This window comes from Salvelinus fontinalis, chromosome 5 (genome assembly GCF_029448725.1).
Source record: "Salvelinus fontinalis isolate EN_2023a chromosome 5, ASM2944872v1, whole genome shotgun sequence".
NCBI classification, from domain to species: domain Eukaryota; kingdom Metazoa; phylum Chordata; class Actinopteri; order Salmoniformes; family Salmonidae; genus Salvelinus; species Salvelinus fontinalis.
In genome coordinates this window covers 5192309-5208322 of record NC_074669.1, presented here as the reverse complement: position 1 = coordinate 5208322, position 16014 = coordinate 5192309, and the positions used below count along the sequence as shown (strand labels likewise).

At 43.3% G+C, this 16014-nt stretch overlaps 1 protein-coding gene across 2 annotated transcripts in view; it reads left to right on the top strand.

The window, feature by feature from the left end:
- LOC129854941 (EGF-like repeat and discoidin I-like domain-containing protein 3) overlaps window positions 1-16014 on the top strand; it is a 39493-nt gene that overhangs the window by 12907 nt on the left and 10572 nt on the right. For both annotated transcript variants that reach the window (XM_055922143.1, XM_055922142.1), the window contains exons 2-5: window positions 4077-4199; window positions 4808-4939; window positions 13536-13649; window positions 14172-14353. In XM_055922143.1, coding sequence (XP_055778118.1) covers window positions 4077-4199; window positions 4808-4939; window positions 13536-13649; window positions 14172-14353 — 551 coding nt within the window. The remainder of the gene's footprint in view (window positions 1-4076; window positions 4200-4807; window positions 4940-13535; window positions 13650-14171; window positions 14354-16014) is intronic.

The window sequence follows — 16014 nt, the reverse complement described above, 5'->3', positions numbered from 1 at the left end:
ACACTAATGAGTTAGGTCATTGTTCTGACAGTCATTCTTTCAACATGGGCTACATTTTGCTTGGCACTAAAGATTTTTCGGAAGGAGCCGTCTGCTGCGTAGTAGGAAATAGGGCTGGGAATTGCCAGGGACCTCAAGATACAGTAATATCACAATACTTAGGTGCCGATTTTATGTGTATTGCGATTTGCTTTTCCAAACATATTGCTCACCACCTGTGAGCCACGATAGAGAGAGCCACGATAAAACAAGATTTGATCAGTCATGGAAATATAAGTGCTGAAAACGAATTGGCTAGCTTTTAAAAAGATTTAAAAAGATGACTAACAAGCTATGAAGGAAACCATTTTGGTACAGGTACAGCCATTCAGCGCAAAAATAATATTGCCGATTTTTATGTTTTATTCAAACTAATATCCTGATATGTAACTATAGATTTTCACTAGTAGAAAGAGGGAGGTTTCATTCCGTCCTAAAGATAAACAAACAGATATTGAGATAAGGACGTGTGGGTGCTGCCAAAGTTTTGCACCCAGAGACTGAGACTCCGCTCTCAACAAGGCCATGACACCACTAAAAACACTCGATACCCCTGGGAAAGACATGTTGATGACTCGGTTTTGGGATACATTGCATAACAGGATGTTGGTGAAATGGATCGTGCACAGGTGCACATCTATTCTGTATCTATTTCTATTAGCAGGTTCTTACCAAATAGCGAAAGGCTACGTTGTGAAAAAGAAGATGGATGCCCTGTGTAAATTCCCTCTGAAAAATGATCTGAAAAGGAAGACCAAAAGGTCTCGAACGATGTACTTCGGAAAGTTTTCAGACCCCTCGACTTTTTACAAATTTTGTTACGTTACAGCCTTATTCTAAAATTGATTATAAACAATTCTCAGCAATGTACACACAATACCCCATAATGACAAAGTGAAAACAGGGTTTTAGAAATATTTGCTAATTTATTAAATATGTAAATAATGCATTTAAAAAAAAAAAATAAGGATTCAGACCTTTGCTATGAGACTCGAAATTGAGCTCAGGTGCATCCTGTTTCCATTGATCATCCTTGAAATGTTTCTACAACTTGATTGGAGTCCACCTGTGCTAAATTCAATTGATTGGACATGATTTGGAAATGCACACACCTGTCTATATAAGGTCCCACAGTTGACAGTGCATGTCAGAGCAGAAACCAAGCCATGAGGTCGAAGGAATTGTCTGTAGAGCTCCGAGACAGGATTGTGATACAAGGCACAGATTTGGGGAAGGGTACCAAAACATTTCTGCACCTTTTGAAGATCCCCAAAAACACAGTGGCCTCCATCATCCTGAAATGGAAGATGTTTGGAACCATCAAGACTCTTCCTAGAGCTGGCCGCCTGGCCAAACTGAGCAATCGGGGGAGAAGGGCCTTGGTCAGGGAGGTGGTCTCACTCTGACAGAGCCCCGGAGTTCCTCTGTGGAGATGGGAGAACCTTCCAGAAGGACAACCATCTCTGCAGCACTCCACCAATCAGGCCTTTATGGTAGAGTGGCCAGACGGAAGCCACTCTTCAGTAAAAGGCATATAACAGCCCGCTTGGAGTTTGCCAAAAGGCACCTAAAGACTCTTAGACCATAAGAAATAAGATTCTCTGGTCTGATGAAACCAAGATTGAATTCCTTTGGCCTGAATGCCAAGCGTCACATCTGGAGGAAACCTGGCGCCATTCCTACGGTGAAGCATGGTGGTGGCAGCATCATGCTGTGGGGATGTTTTTCAGCGGCAGGGACTGAGAGACTAGTCAGGATCTAGGCAAAGATGAACAGAGTAAAGTACAGAGATCCTTGATGAAAACCTGCTCCAGAGCGTTCAGGACCTCAAATCGTGGTGAAAATTCACCTTCCAATAGGACAACGACCCTAAGCACACAATCAAGCCAACACACGAGTGGCTCCGGGAACACTCTGAATGTCCTTGAGTGGCTCAGCCAGAGCCCGGACTTGAACCCGATCAAACATATCTGGAGAGACCTGAAAATAGCTGTGCTGCCACACTCCCCATCCAACCTGACAGCTTGAGAGGATCTGCAGAGAAGAAGGGAAGAAACTCCCCAAATACAGGTGTGCCTAGCTTATAGCGTCATACCCAAGAAGACTGCTGAAGCACCTTTGGGAGTGATGACAGCATCCAAAGTACTGAGTAAAGGGGCTGAATACTTATGTAAATGTGATATTTCTGTTTTTTATTTTTAATAAATTGTCAAATTCGAAACCTTTTTTGCTTTATCGTTATCGGGTATTGTGTGTAGATTGAGGGGGAAAACTATTTAATCCGTGGAATTAATGTGGAAAAAGTCAAGGTGTCTGAATACTTTCCGAAGGCACTGTATATAAATCCTGGATTGCTGATGCTACGTATTGGCCAATGAGAGGCTTTGAAGCCAATGGTCAGCCATATTGTCACTCCGCAGAAGAAGGAATTAATGGAATTCTGCAGTTTTTTGATTTTAAATGTTTCAAGGACCAAATTACATGTCTTTAAAAGTTTTTGCTTGTATTGGGGACGGTAGCATTAGTACTTTCTAAAACATATATTTTAAGGAATTGTGTGTGTGTGTGTGTGTGTATATATATATATATGTGTTTAGCACACAAAATATATATTAAGTATTCATCAATGTCTAACAGAATAAACGTGGCAAAAACAAATGTAGACATTAATAAATGTGTTTATAGCTTATTTTTTACAATGTGGGGGAATGCCAAGATGGAGGCGCGGTGGCTTCAAAACAGCACCCCGTGTTAATCATCTAGTGTGTGTGTAGATATATAAATCATTGGATGGCCTTTGAGTACTTTGAAAAGGCATTCTTCCTTCCTTGAAGAATTCCGATCTAAATTGGTTGGTTTGGGGGAAGGCAATTAGGTGGCAGGTTTTCTTTATCCGATCGAAATCAAACACTTCTAATCTGTGATTGGCTCGAGGGAACTACTGAAACCACCTTTTTTTTTTATATAGTCTGTTCCCAAAACAGGATATGAAGACGCAAGCTCCACTGGCACAGGTTAGAGCCATGTTCACCCTGGATAAACTTTGCCCAGAGGTTGTGGTGTGTTTGGGTGCCAGAGGCGGAGAAGGAAGGGAAACACTTAGATGGAAAGCTTTGAGTCTCACCAACGTGCCATCACCGCAGACCCCCCTAATTCAAAGCAATCGGTTCACATAGTCCACGGCGATCAGTTGACAGTCCACAGCTATTATTCCCCACTTCCTTCACAAATAACTCTTCCACTTGTCAATTCGTTCTAAATTTAGACTTTGCGCTTTCTCCAGTCTAATCTAACATCAGCATTAAGTACAAATTCCCCCGCATTGCTTCCTTTTCCCCTAGTGGCATTGTTTTTCCTCTTGGAGAAATATAGGCTACAGGGACTTTCCACCATGTCTACACCAATCCAATGGTTTCTGTGGGGGGGGGGGGGAGTGTACAAGTGCACACTTCAGGAGAAAGTAGAGATTTATTGGGAGGCACAGTCTGAATTCCCCCTGTGAGCCTCATGCCAAAAGCTTGAAACACTGTGGACTAACAGACCAGGCTGGAGCCAGACGCACTAGTGACTGGAAACCTCCAGTATCTGTGTGTCTTGAAACGCTGTGTCAGCAGGCTAGCGCAATCAGACAAGCCACTCATGACAGTCGGTGCTGTGTCATCTCTTGGCCTGTCCAAATCAAGTCCACTGGCCTAATAGGAGTAGACAGTGTGGTAGGTGTCAAAGTGTGTTTCACACTGTCTACTCCTATTAGGCCAGTGGACTTGATTTGGACAGGCCAAGAGATGACACAGCACTGACTGTCATGACTCTATTACTGAGTCACCAGGAAATGCCAGGCCTCTTTGTAGGAATTACAAGGCTACAAAACATTTTCACGATTTAAAAACAGTGTGTCAATGCTGATCTGTGTGCCACTACGGAGTAAACGATTGAATACATTGTTGAATAACCAATTTCCTTTCTACCTTTTTGGAAAGAGGGTCTTCTGACTTAGGCTTCCTGGTTAAATATTGGTCACTGTTCCTCTCTCCCAGGTGACTACTGTGAGATAAATGTCTGCAGTAATGGGGGGAGCTGTGTGACTGGCCCCAGATCCTCCTTCATCTGTATCTGCCCCGATGGCTATACTGGGGACACATGCAATGACACCGAGACTGGTAAGGACAACAGAGCAATATATCTGCACAAAAGCATACTTTTAATTTTTATTTATTTAACTAGGCAAGTCGGTTAACCACATTTATATTTACAATGATGGCCTACCGGGGAACAGTGGGTTAACTGCCTTGTTCAGGGGCAGAACGATAGATTTTTACCTTGTCAGCTCGGGGATTTGATTCAGCAACCTTTCGGTTACTGGCCCAATACTCTAAGCACTAGGCTGCCTGCCGCCCCATTATAGCTAGGTATTTTAATTAGTATCATGTATAGTTATTAAATTGTAAAGTTATTTGTAGGCCAGTTATAAGGAGTCCCAAGCTCTTATGAATGCCTATAGTAAGTCTTTCTAAAGCACTATGGGTGTGTTGAGGGTTCATTAAGGTGTTACTCCGACAGATGGTACATGGGCAGGGTTAGAGGAAGATTCTGAGAGGCTGTCTCTGTACTACAAGGTATCGCCCTAATGCTATTCTTCCCTATCCTCCTCCCTTGCCTCTCTCTGACCCAAGTCGTTGCTGTAGAAAGAGAATTTGATCGCGGTCCCACCTACCTGGTACAACGGTAGTACAATGAGAGTTAATAATAAGTTATATTTGCTTCCCAGGGCCCTGCAACCCAAACCCCTGCAAGAACGATGCCTTCTGCGACGTGACTGGCCAGAAACGCAGAGGGGACGTCTTCAGCGAGTACATCTGCAAGTGCCAGGATGGCTTTGATGGAGTCCACTGCCAGAACAGTAAGAGTCCGCTGCCAGGGCAGTAAGAGTCCGCTGCCAGGGCAGTAAGAGTCCGCTGCCAGGGCAGTAAGAGTCCGCTGCCAGGGCAGTAAGAGTCCGCTGCCAGGGCAGTAAGAGTCCGCTGCCAGGGCAGTAAGAGTCCGCTGCCAGGGCAGTAAGAGTCCGCTGCCAGGGCAGTAAGAGTCCGCTGCCAGGGCAGTAAGAGTCCGCTGCCAGGGCAGTAAGAGTCCGCTGCCAGGGCAGTAAGAGTCCGCTGCCAGGGCAGTAAGAGTCCGCTGCCAGGGCAGTAAGAGTCCGCTGCCAGGGCAGTAAGAGTCACTCAACGTTTACATTCAAATAGAATCTATTGGCCAAGCTGTTGAGTATGGAAGCATATGGTTGAATTTATAAACTTTGCATGAGGATGCAATGTTGTCATGTTATCTATTCTAGGCAGAATGGTGGGTTATCCATATTGTTATACACTCCAATTTGAAATATATTAAACTTTGATTTGAAAAGTGTATTAAAACTGACACGTCAACACACTCAAACCTGGTGCACTCGCAAGAACTAGTGGATCTCATCGGCCGACCGGGCCAGTCACTTTTCAGTGCATTTTTGCATGTCAGTTCACCATTTACCTGCTCTGTCGCGGTCTACCATTGAAAACCATTGAAGAATACACGCGGAAAAGTCATGCTATTTGTATTTGAGCAATATGATTGGCCGTTCAAACACCACCACGCTCCTGCAGGTCATAACTTCTGCAGCAGTAGCCTACATGAGTTGATGCTTTCACACAGCACACGCGAGCTGTCCAAAGCAAAAAAAAGTGCCCATCAATCTACTATTGATTTTCTTCAGGAAAGTGAAATACAAAAGTTAAACCTTCAATAGTTAAAATACTAGCAATATCCTGGCTACTGTTGATAGTCTGCTAAAAGATGGCTACAAAAAGACAACTAGCATTTGTCTTCCCTAGCCTACTGTAGCCATGACGGTCTGTCTTTTGGAACATTTGTCTTAAAGGGACAGCGTCCTATTTTGAGAAATCTTAGCAAGAAACAAATGTATGCAATTAATACAATGTAATTCTAAAGAATAGAGTCATGACTTACATTGCTAACTTATATTACACAGCTTTTAATACATGTCATAATTACCAAATGTAGCCTATTAATCGCTGAATATAGAGAGACAGAATGGCAACTCCATAGGGCCTATGTCCACTGGGCCAGATGGATTACCAGGACGTGTACTCAAAGCATCTGCGGACACACTGGCAAGTGTCTTCACTGACATTTTCAACCTCTCCCTGACTGAGTCTGTAATACCTACATGTTTCAAGCAGACCACCATAGTCCCTTTCTCCAAGGAAGCGAAGGTAACCTGCCTAAATGACTACTGCCCCGTAGCACTCACGTCGGGACTGCTGCTACTCGCTGTTTATCTATGCATAGTCAATTCACCCCTACCTACATGTACAAATGACCTCAACTAACCTGTACACCCGCACACTGACTCGGTACCGGTGCCCCCTGTATATAGCCTCGTTATTCTTATTGTGTTACTTTTTATTATTACTTTTTATTTTAGTCTACTTGGTAAATATTGTCTTAACCAACAGTGCAGTTCAAGAAGATTTAAGGGCTTGTAAGTAAGCATTTCACGGTAAAGTATACACTTGTTGTATTCGGCGCATGTGACACAGTTTAATTTGAAGAAAACCAGTTCTGACATGGATTTGATACAGAAAAAACTGTTATTCTGACATGGCGTTGATACAGAGGCACAGGAAGCTGAGGCAGCAGTAAGTGGGGTTTTCAACCCAAGCAGCTGTTGTCCTTACGGGAGCGTCTCTCCGGATATGGCAAAGTTCAACTCCCAACTGGCAGCATACGCTGGGCCCCCGAGCAGCCTAAAGCACTGCACGTAAGAGACAGGTGGTGACTGTGTGCTGCTATGTAACAGAAAAATGGAGCAACCAAAAATATGCCAAAAGCTCCTTTTTAGTTTGGAAGGAATCGTATACATGCACTTTCCCAAATGTATGGCTTAAAAAACAAATCAAGCTAAGTTTAGTTTTAAATTAGGCATGGTGAACATTTATTAGGTCTACAGATTAAAAAGTGGGTGATTATGACAAACACAATGATGCAATGTGTTGAGCTATCCGTGGTTGTGGTTTGTCGGTAATTAGGGGTTTGTGTGAGAGAGAATATGTGTGACAGGCAGATTTCTGGTTGTTTTTAGGAGGTGCCTCAGCCACACAGGATATGGCTAGTCTGAAGTGGACAGGTTAAGCTCTGTGCCCCCATTTCTGTGACTCAAATGCTCTGTTTACAGTAGTTTCTGCTAGCCACACTTGCTCTGTTTACAGTAGTTTCTGCTAGCCACACTTGCTCTGTTTACAGTAGTTTCTGCTAGCCACACTTGCTCTGTTTACAGTAGTTTCTGCTAGCCACACTTGCTCTGTTTACAGTAGTTTCTGGTAGCCACACGTCATTGCCATTGTTATTTACATTTACTTAATTTAGCAGACGCTCTAATCCAGAGCGATTTACAGTAGTGAGGAAATACATTTGAATTGTAATACTTTTTTTGTACTGGTCCCCTCTGGGAATCGAACCCACAACCCTGGCGCTGCAAGTGCCATGCTCTATCAACTGAGCTACACGGGACCTTATGAATGTTCTACAGGTGCCGCAGCTATCCATATTTGTGCCCAAATGTGTGCCGTCAAAATCATGTCGTCAAATTTGCTTTAGACAGACTGCAATGTTGTCATTAGCCAGCATAGTTGGCTAACGTTAGTATGGTCTCCCCTCAAATCTTATTTTGCTAGCTAATGTTATACTGCATATATAGTCAACCTGGTGACATCAAAATAATGACAAAAGGTTTTACTGCTTATTATTTATCTCCATTTTAGAAATGTCCTTTTATTTCCATGCCACTGTAATGCACTTTTTATGGAATCTTCTTCAGCGCACATTTGACAAAGCATTGAGTAGAATGCTCCATGGGCATTGTGACAAAACGTGCAACCCTGAAATAGTCCCCTTCAGGCAGGGAATGTACTTTTCCTCTCTCGTTCTCGGTTTGGACCCAGGCGCTTTGCTCCTACGTGTTCAGTCCTTCTGCTAGCTGATGCTACCCGTGGGGCAGAGGGACACGCACAGAGAGGACTGCCGTTGTCAGCACTATTTATCCCTTTTATCTGCTGAGTCGTCCACAGCAGCGTGTCACAGACACTAGAAACAGTCTGATCATGTCAACAACGCATCAGTTTTCCCCCTCCCTTCTCACACCAAAGTGAATATTCTGTGGTACTGCCTACTGGGCATTATGCAGTTCAATCTGTCAGTTTGGATTTCTTCTTCGTTTTTCTGTCAGGGACACCATTCTATTCATTCTCCTCAATGTTCATGCCCCTATTTATGCCATAAATAATTTAATATGATTTTAAAAGTTCACGGCAATGCTTATCCATGTGCACCACAAAAGAGTACTTAACCAAGCTCTGACTCCTTAGTACATTACCCACCTCCCAGAAAAGACAAGCTAAAGCGCTAGCTAGCTTTTTACGCTAATTAAATAATGTTTTTGTGAGGACTGTAAAGATCATTTATTTGGCTGCAGATGTATGTGAGGTTCCTTGGGCTTGTCTTTCTCTGCCCCCAAACTTCTCATTTAGACCTCCTGATGCCTGTTTTTATTTCATTGTATTACTCAGTAATTAGTGTGTGTATTTGGGAGGGTGTTTTGTGTGTGTGCTAGAAAGAGAGTGTGTATGTGGGCAATGAGTGAGGCGCATCCTCGGCAGCTCCTACAGGCTGGGGTCAGAGTGTGTGGTGGGAACAAGGCGACCGAGGCTCTGTGAAGGTAAGACTTTTCGAAAGCAGCCAACTCGGATGCGTACAGTAGGAGCAAAATCTTCCCTGCTGTTAAACAGGTTGACATCCTCACTCTCTCTCACACACACACACACACACACACACACACACACACACACACACACACACACACACACACACACACACACACACACACTCTTAAACACACTGGCATACACAAACATGGCAAACCCTCCGTACACGAAAATCGGACTCTCTCATGCTCATCCAGCCAATGGAAAGTGGTCACGAACGCAGCACTCCCAAGACGTCAGCTGCCCTGTTGCCGGGGTAAAGAGGGAAGTGGAGGCAGAAAAGTGAATGAAGTCTGCCTTGACAATGTCACAGCCTCCGCTCAGGTCTGACGCCAGCACTTCTACCGGCCGTGTGAAATTGGCCTGAAAGCTTCAATGGGGAGGCAGTGACCAATACTGAAAGCCGTGTCTGATGCTGTTAACTCACTTTAGTATCAGCACCTAAATCGGATCAGACGACTGCAGCTGAGACTGAAGTGGTCTCGGAGCTTAGACGTTAAACTCGTGATCGCCTCTGATTTATTCTGTGTTGGTTATTTTGAGATGTTTGTCAACAGATTATTGTGTGTGTCGGTAATTAGGGGTTTGGATTTGAGTGTGAGAATATGAGTTTGTGGCAGGCATATTTCTGGTTGTTTTATGAGGTGCCTCAACCACACATAGTATGTGGCTAGTCTAAAGTGGACAGATTATGCTCTGCACCCCCTGGGGAGGTGTGTGAGTGTTTGCATGTTTGTGATTCAAATGCTTTGTTTAGTAGTTTCTGCAAGTCACACTGTTCTGTTTACAGTCATTTCTGGTAGCCTTTCAGCAAGGGAGGCCATTTTCCTAAATTGGTAATGGAAAGGAATTTGCTCACACCAGGTCAGTTCAGGTCATTTGCACTAAGCATCAACACAATTACTTTTCAGTTGCTATAATGTTATTGTAGTGCGCTGTCACACAGTGTTGTCTATGGTCAGACCACCTACAATAGTACGGTCATATAATTACTTATAGAACCCTGTAACCCTGAATTATAGGATCTCTGTGACCTACAATATACTGTCAAATCTCAATGTTTAATTTTAGGACATTTTTAAAACCCTCGGCCATGAAATACAACACATGGCCTCACACCACGGTCTGGCAAAGTCTGGAGCCAGGGCTATTCTAGGACTTTCTTATAGGTCCTCTGAGGTCTTTTGTCAGTTCCCAAAAGGCTTTCACAAAGCAAATTACAACTTCATATACTTTAATTTAGCGGTTGTGTTGCTAGACTTGGCTGTGCAAACTACCAGTGGGGCACCCCCTAGCTGTGCCCCCATGCCAGGAACTTTTCGGACCTGGATTTATTGGGATTGGATAAAGCACTGTCCCTGTCATTTGTTTTGGTTAACAGCTGAGGGATAGTGTTGGAGAATTGACTACACTGAGTTGATCTAAGCTCACGAGGAATTTATAAGTTTGGTTCTTGAAGAATATATGGGTTATATATCATGAATTTTAAGTCACAAAATGGATGTACAAATCCCAGATTTCCCCGTTTTTAAATACAGATGGATGGCACGGCTAGTTTAACTCGTTATCAGCGGGCATAGGATCACATAAGCAAGCCATGACTCAGGGACCTCCATAACACTAAAGGAATAGACCTGTGCTCCTCCATAACCCTAAAGGAATAGACCTCCATAACCACTAAAGGAATAGACCTCCATAACCACTAAAGGAATAGACCTCCATAACCCTAAAGGAATAGACCTCCATGACCCTAAAGGAATAGACCTCCATAACCCTAAAGGAATAGACTTCCATAACCCTAAAGGAATAGACTTCCATAACCCTAAAGGAATAGACTTCCATAACCCTAAAGGAATAGACTTCCATAACCCTAAAGGAATAGACTTCCATAACCCTAAAGGAATAGACTTCCATAACCCTAAAGGAATAGACTTCCATAACCCTAAAGGAATAGACTTCCATAACCCTAAAGGAATAGACCTCCATAACCCTAAAGGAATAGACCTCCATAACCCTAAAGGAATAGACTTCCATAACCCTAAAGGAATAGACTTCCATGACCCTAAAGGAATAGACTTCCATGACCCTAAAGGAATAGACTTCCATGACCCTAAAGGAATAGACCTCCATGACCCTAAAGGAATAGACCTCCATGACCCTAAAGGAATAGACCTCCATGACCCTAAAGGAATAGACCTCCATGACCCTAAAGGAATAGACCTCCATGACCCTAAAGGAATAGACCTCCATGACCCTAAAGGAATAGACCTCCATGACCCTAAAGGAATAGACCTCCATGACCCTAAAGGAATAGACCTCCATGACCCTAAAGGAATAGACCTCCATGACCCTAAAGGAATAGACCTCCATGACCCTAAAGGAATAGACCTCCATGACCCTAAAGGAATAGACCTCCATGACCCTAAAGGAATAGACCTCCATGACCCTAAAGGAATAGACCTCCATGACCCTAAAGGAATAGACCTCCATGACCCTAAAGGAATAGACCTCCATGACCCTAAAGGAATAGACCTCCATGACCCTAAAGGAATAGACCTCCATGACCCTAAAGGAATAGACCTCCATGACCCTAAAGGAATAGACCTCCATGACCCTAAAGGAATAGACCTCCATGACCCTAAAGGAATAGACCTCCATGACCCTAAAGGAATAGACCTCCATGACCCTAAAGGAATAGACCTCCATGACCCTAAAGGAATAGACCTCCATGACCCTAAAGGAATAGACCTCCATGACCCTAAAGGAATAGACCTCCATGACCCTAAAGGAATAGACCTCCATGACCCTAAAGGAATAGACCTCCATGACCCTAAAGGAATAGACTTCCATGACCCTAAAGGAATAGACTTCCATGACCCTAAAGGAATAGACTTCCATGACCCTAAAGGAATAGACTTCCATGACCCTAAAGGAATAGACTTCCATGACCCTAAAGGAATAGACCTCCATGACACTAAAGGAATAGACCTGTGCTCCTCTATCATTTTCAAATCATACAGTACATTTGACTTTGTTTTTACCAATCACACTACATAACAACAAAATGAGAATAAACTGGGTCAATTTAAGATTGCATACGTGCAGGTGCCTTGGTAGAAGAGTGGGGTAACATCTCACAGAAAGAACCAAAAGATCTGGTGCAGTCCATGAGGAGGAGATGCACTGTAGTACTTAATGCAGCTGATCGCCACACCAGATACTGACTGTTACCTTTGATTTTGACCCCCCCATTTGTTCAGGGACACATTATTCAATTTCTATTAGTCACATGTCTGTGGAACTTGTTCAGTTTGTCTCAGTTGTTGAATCTTGTGTTCATACAAATATTTACACATGTTAAGTTTGCTGAAAATAAATGCAGTTGACAGTGAGGACGTTTCTTTTTTTTGTTGAGTTTATAAGCAAACCAAGCATGACAATTGCGTACTTTATCCACCACTGTACTTAAATACATATTAAACCAGATACTTTTCGACGTTTACTCAAGTAGTATTTTACTGGGTGACTCACTTTTACTTTAGTCATTTTCTATTAAGATATCTATACTTTTACTCAGGTATGGCAACTTTTTTTCACCACTGGTTATGAGTAACAGTGTGTGTATTTGTTATGGATCCCCATTAGCTGCTCCTGGGGTCCGGCTACATTGAGGCAGTGTGTGACCCACGGTGTGTGTGCCTCACTCGTGGGTGACTGCCTGCCTGCCTGGCACAGATTCACACATCAGACTCTTCACTGATGGCTACTAGTGAGATTTGGCTCATATTCTACACAGACATGGAAAACGTGTTGTGTCTGAAACGGCTCCATATGTAGTGCACTACTTTTGACCATATCCCTATGGGGAATAGGGTGCTATGTAGTGCACTACTGTTGACCAGAGCCCTATGGGGAATAGAGTGCTATGTAGTGCACTACTTTTTTTCAGAGCCCTATGGGGAATAGAGTGCTATGTAGTGCACTACTTTTGACCAGAGCCCTATGTGGAATATGCTACCATTTTGGGGACACACACACACTGTCAATCTAGAGCTGTGTTCAAAGGAAGTTTAATCAAATCTTGCTGGGCGAGAGATTAAAAAGTGTGTATTCTCATTCTATTCTTCTGAATACACGCTGTCCTCCTAGGGTGCAGCCGGTTGCCAAGCGCCCTCTCTAAAACATACACTTCTGGTTGTATACTGTTGGAAAGCGCGCCATCTAGGGGTATTTCAGGGAGTTGCAGAGAATTGGACCACACAACTGCTCATCTGAGCCAATTCGGCCGTTGTTCAGACAGGTCTTTGCTGTTATTAATACATTTATCAGGTTTAGAACATAGATGGGAAAAAAATAATCTAACGACTGCATCTCAATGCAAGAGGCGTCACTACAGACCCTGGTTCGACTCCAGGCTGTATCAAAACCGGCCATGATTGGGAGTCCCATAGGGCGGCGCACAATTTGCCCAGCATCGTTAGGCCGTCATTGTAAATAAGAATTTGTTCTCAACTGACTTGCCTAGTTAAATAAAGAATAAATATATTTTAGATTCAGGAAAAGCCTATGTTGGAATAGGAGTACTTATTCTGTCCATATAATCTAACTCATACTTTATTCTGTTCTGTTGATTGTACATATGGAATGTCAGTGACTGACAGTGATCATGATGTCTCTCTCCAGATGTGAATGACTGTGCCAACCAGCCGTGCCAAAACGGTGGCTCCTGTAGGGACCTGAATGGAGACTTCAACTGCCGCTGTCCGTCTCCCTACGTGGGCAAGCACTGCCAACTGCGTGAGTACCATTCTCTATCTCTCTCACACACACACACACACACACACACACACACACACACACACACACACACACTGTCTCTCTATTAGCCATAATCTGCCATGTTATTTCTAAGTGCAATAAAATGCATTAGCCAGAATGTGATTAACTACGTTACATTAATGTAATTTGGGGAACCGTCCAAAGCTGGCCCAGGTTTGTTTTTAAATGAAGTTAAATTGATATTCTGAAGGAAAATGAGTTGTGATGCTTTAGGTAGATGGTCAATATTTGTGTCTGTGAGCCTGAATCATGGCCGTGTAGGACAGCGTTAGGAGCTACTGTAGTTCAGTCAGTGGACTACGCATGGGTTGGAAGCAGTCTGCCAGATTTTGTGGGGCGTGTACGTGTCCATACTGTATGAAATAATAAACCAGACTATCTTAACCACATGTTACCTTTTTAGTTTCTCTTCCTATTGCATCTGTCTTGTCTGTCTGTCTGTGTTTTTCTGACGTCTGTCTCTGTCTGTCCGTCCCTCAGGTTGTATCTCTCTGTTGGGAATGGAGGGCGGAGGCATTGCTGAGTCTCAGATCTCGGCCTCGTCGGTGCACTACGGATTCCTGGGCCTGCAGCGCTGGGGGTCTGAGCTGGCACGCCTCCACAACAAGGGCCTGGTTAACGCCTGGACCTCAGCCTCCTATGACAGGAACCCCTGGATAGAGGTCAGTACAGTACAACAGTCAGGCTCCAATACCACTATCTGGCTCGTGTTCTTTATGCATAAAAACAGAAGAAAACTGACTGAAGCCAAGAGACTACCTGGTGTTGTCTAATGAGAAAGGCTTTTTCTCAATGATCTGGTGCAGTTCCTAATGAACATGACCCTGATATCTCGCTTATCTACTGATCTAGTCTAGCAGAGTATCGCTCCATTATCTACTGATCTAGTCTAGCAGAGTATCTCCCTTACCCTGCTAAACTAGATCAGTAGATATCTCGCTTATCTACTGATCTAGTCTAGCAGGGTAACTCGCTTATCTACTGATCTAGTCTAGCAGGGTATCTCTCCCTTATCTAGTCTAGCAGGGTATCTCTCCCTTGTCTACTGATATAGTCTAACAGGGTGTCTCCATAGTAAAGTATCTCTCCTTTATCTACTGATCTAGTCTAGCAGGGCAGGGAAGAGACCCTTTATGGAGGATTGGTCCAACATCATTATGGGGGATAGGTCCAACATCATTATGGGGGATAGGTCAAAGCAATATATTGTGGCTGCCTACAAGGGAATAACTTTCACCGGTCTGTTTTCTTTCATATCAGTGCAGATAAGACTGGGACGTACTTTAATTCTGACAATGTAAAAGGTGTTTTATTCTCTGAGACTCATTGATGAATGTTGTTGGCGTGGACCTTGTCACATCTTTTGCCTTTTTTACATACAGATTGAACGCTGTCATTCCCCTCCGTGTGCAGTGAAAGTTTCATGACTCTCTAGGATCAGTCATTCGAAACATTATTTGTTTTGTTAATGTTGACTAGTATATCGTAGCACATCTGACAGTAAACCATGTTGACTAGTACAGTTGAAGTCGGAAGTTTACATACACCTTAGCCAAATACATTTAAACTCAGTTTTTCATAATTCCTGGCATTTAATCCTAGTAAATATTACCTGTTTTAGGTCAGTTAGAATCACCACTTTATTTTAAGAATGTGAAATGTTAGAATAATAGTAGAGTGATTTATTTCAGCTTTTATTTATTTCACATTCCCGGTGGGTCAGAAGTTTACATACACTCAATTAGTATTTGGTAGCATTGCCTTGAAATTGTTTAACTTGGGTCAAACGTTTCGGGTAGCCTTCCACAAGCTTCCCACAATAAGTTAGGTGAATTTTGGCCAAGTTATCCTGAAAGAGCTGGTGTAACGGAGTCAGGTTTGTAGGCCTCCTTGCTCGCACACACTTTTTCAGTTCTGCCCACAGATTTTCTATAGGTTTGAGGCCAGGGCTTTGTGATGGCCGCTCCAATACCTTGACTTTGTTGTCCTTAAGCCATTTTGCTACAACTTTGGAGGTATGCCTGGTGTCATTGTCCATTTGGAAGACCCAAGCTTTAACTTCCTGACTGATGTCTTAAGATGTTGCTTCAATATATCCACATTTTCCTTCCTCATGTTGTCATCTATTTTGTGAAGTGTACCAGTCCTTCCTGCAGCAAAGCACCCCCACAACATGATGCTGCCACCCCCGTGCTTCACGGTTGGGATGCTGTTCTTCGGCTTGCAAGCCTCCCCCTTTTTCCTCCAAACATAACGATGGTCATTATGGCCAAACAGTTCTATTTTTGTTTCATCAGACCAGAGGACATTTCTCCAAAAATTA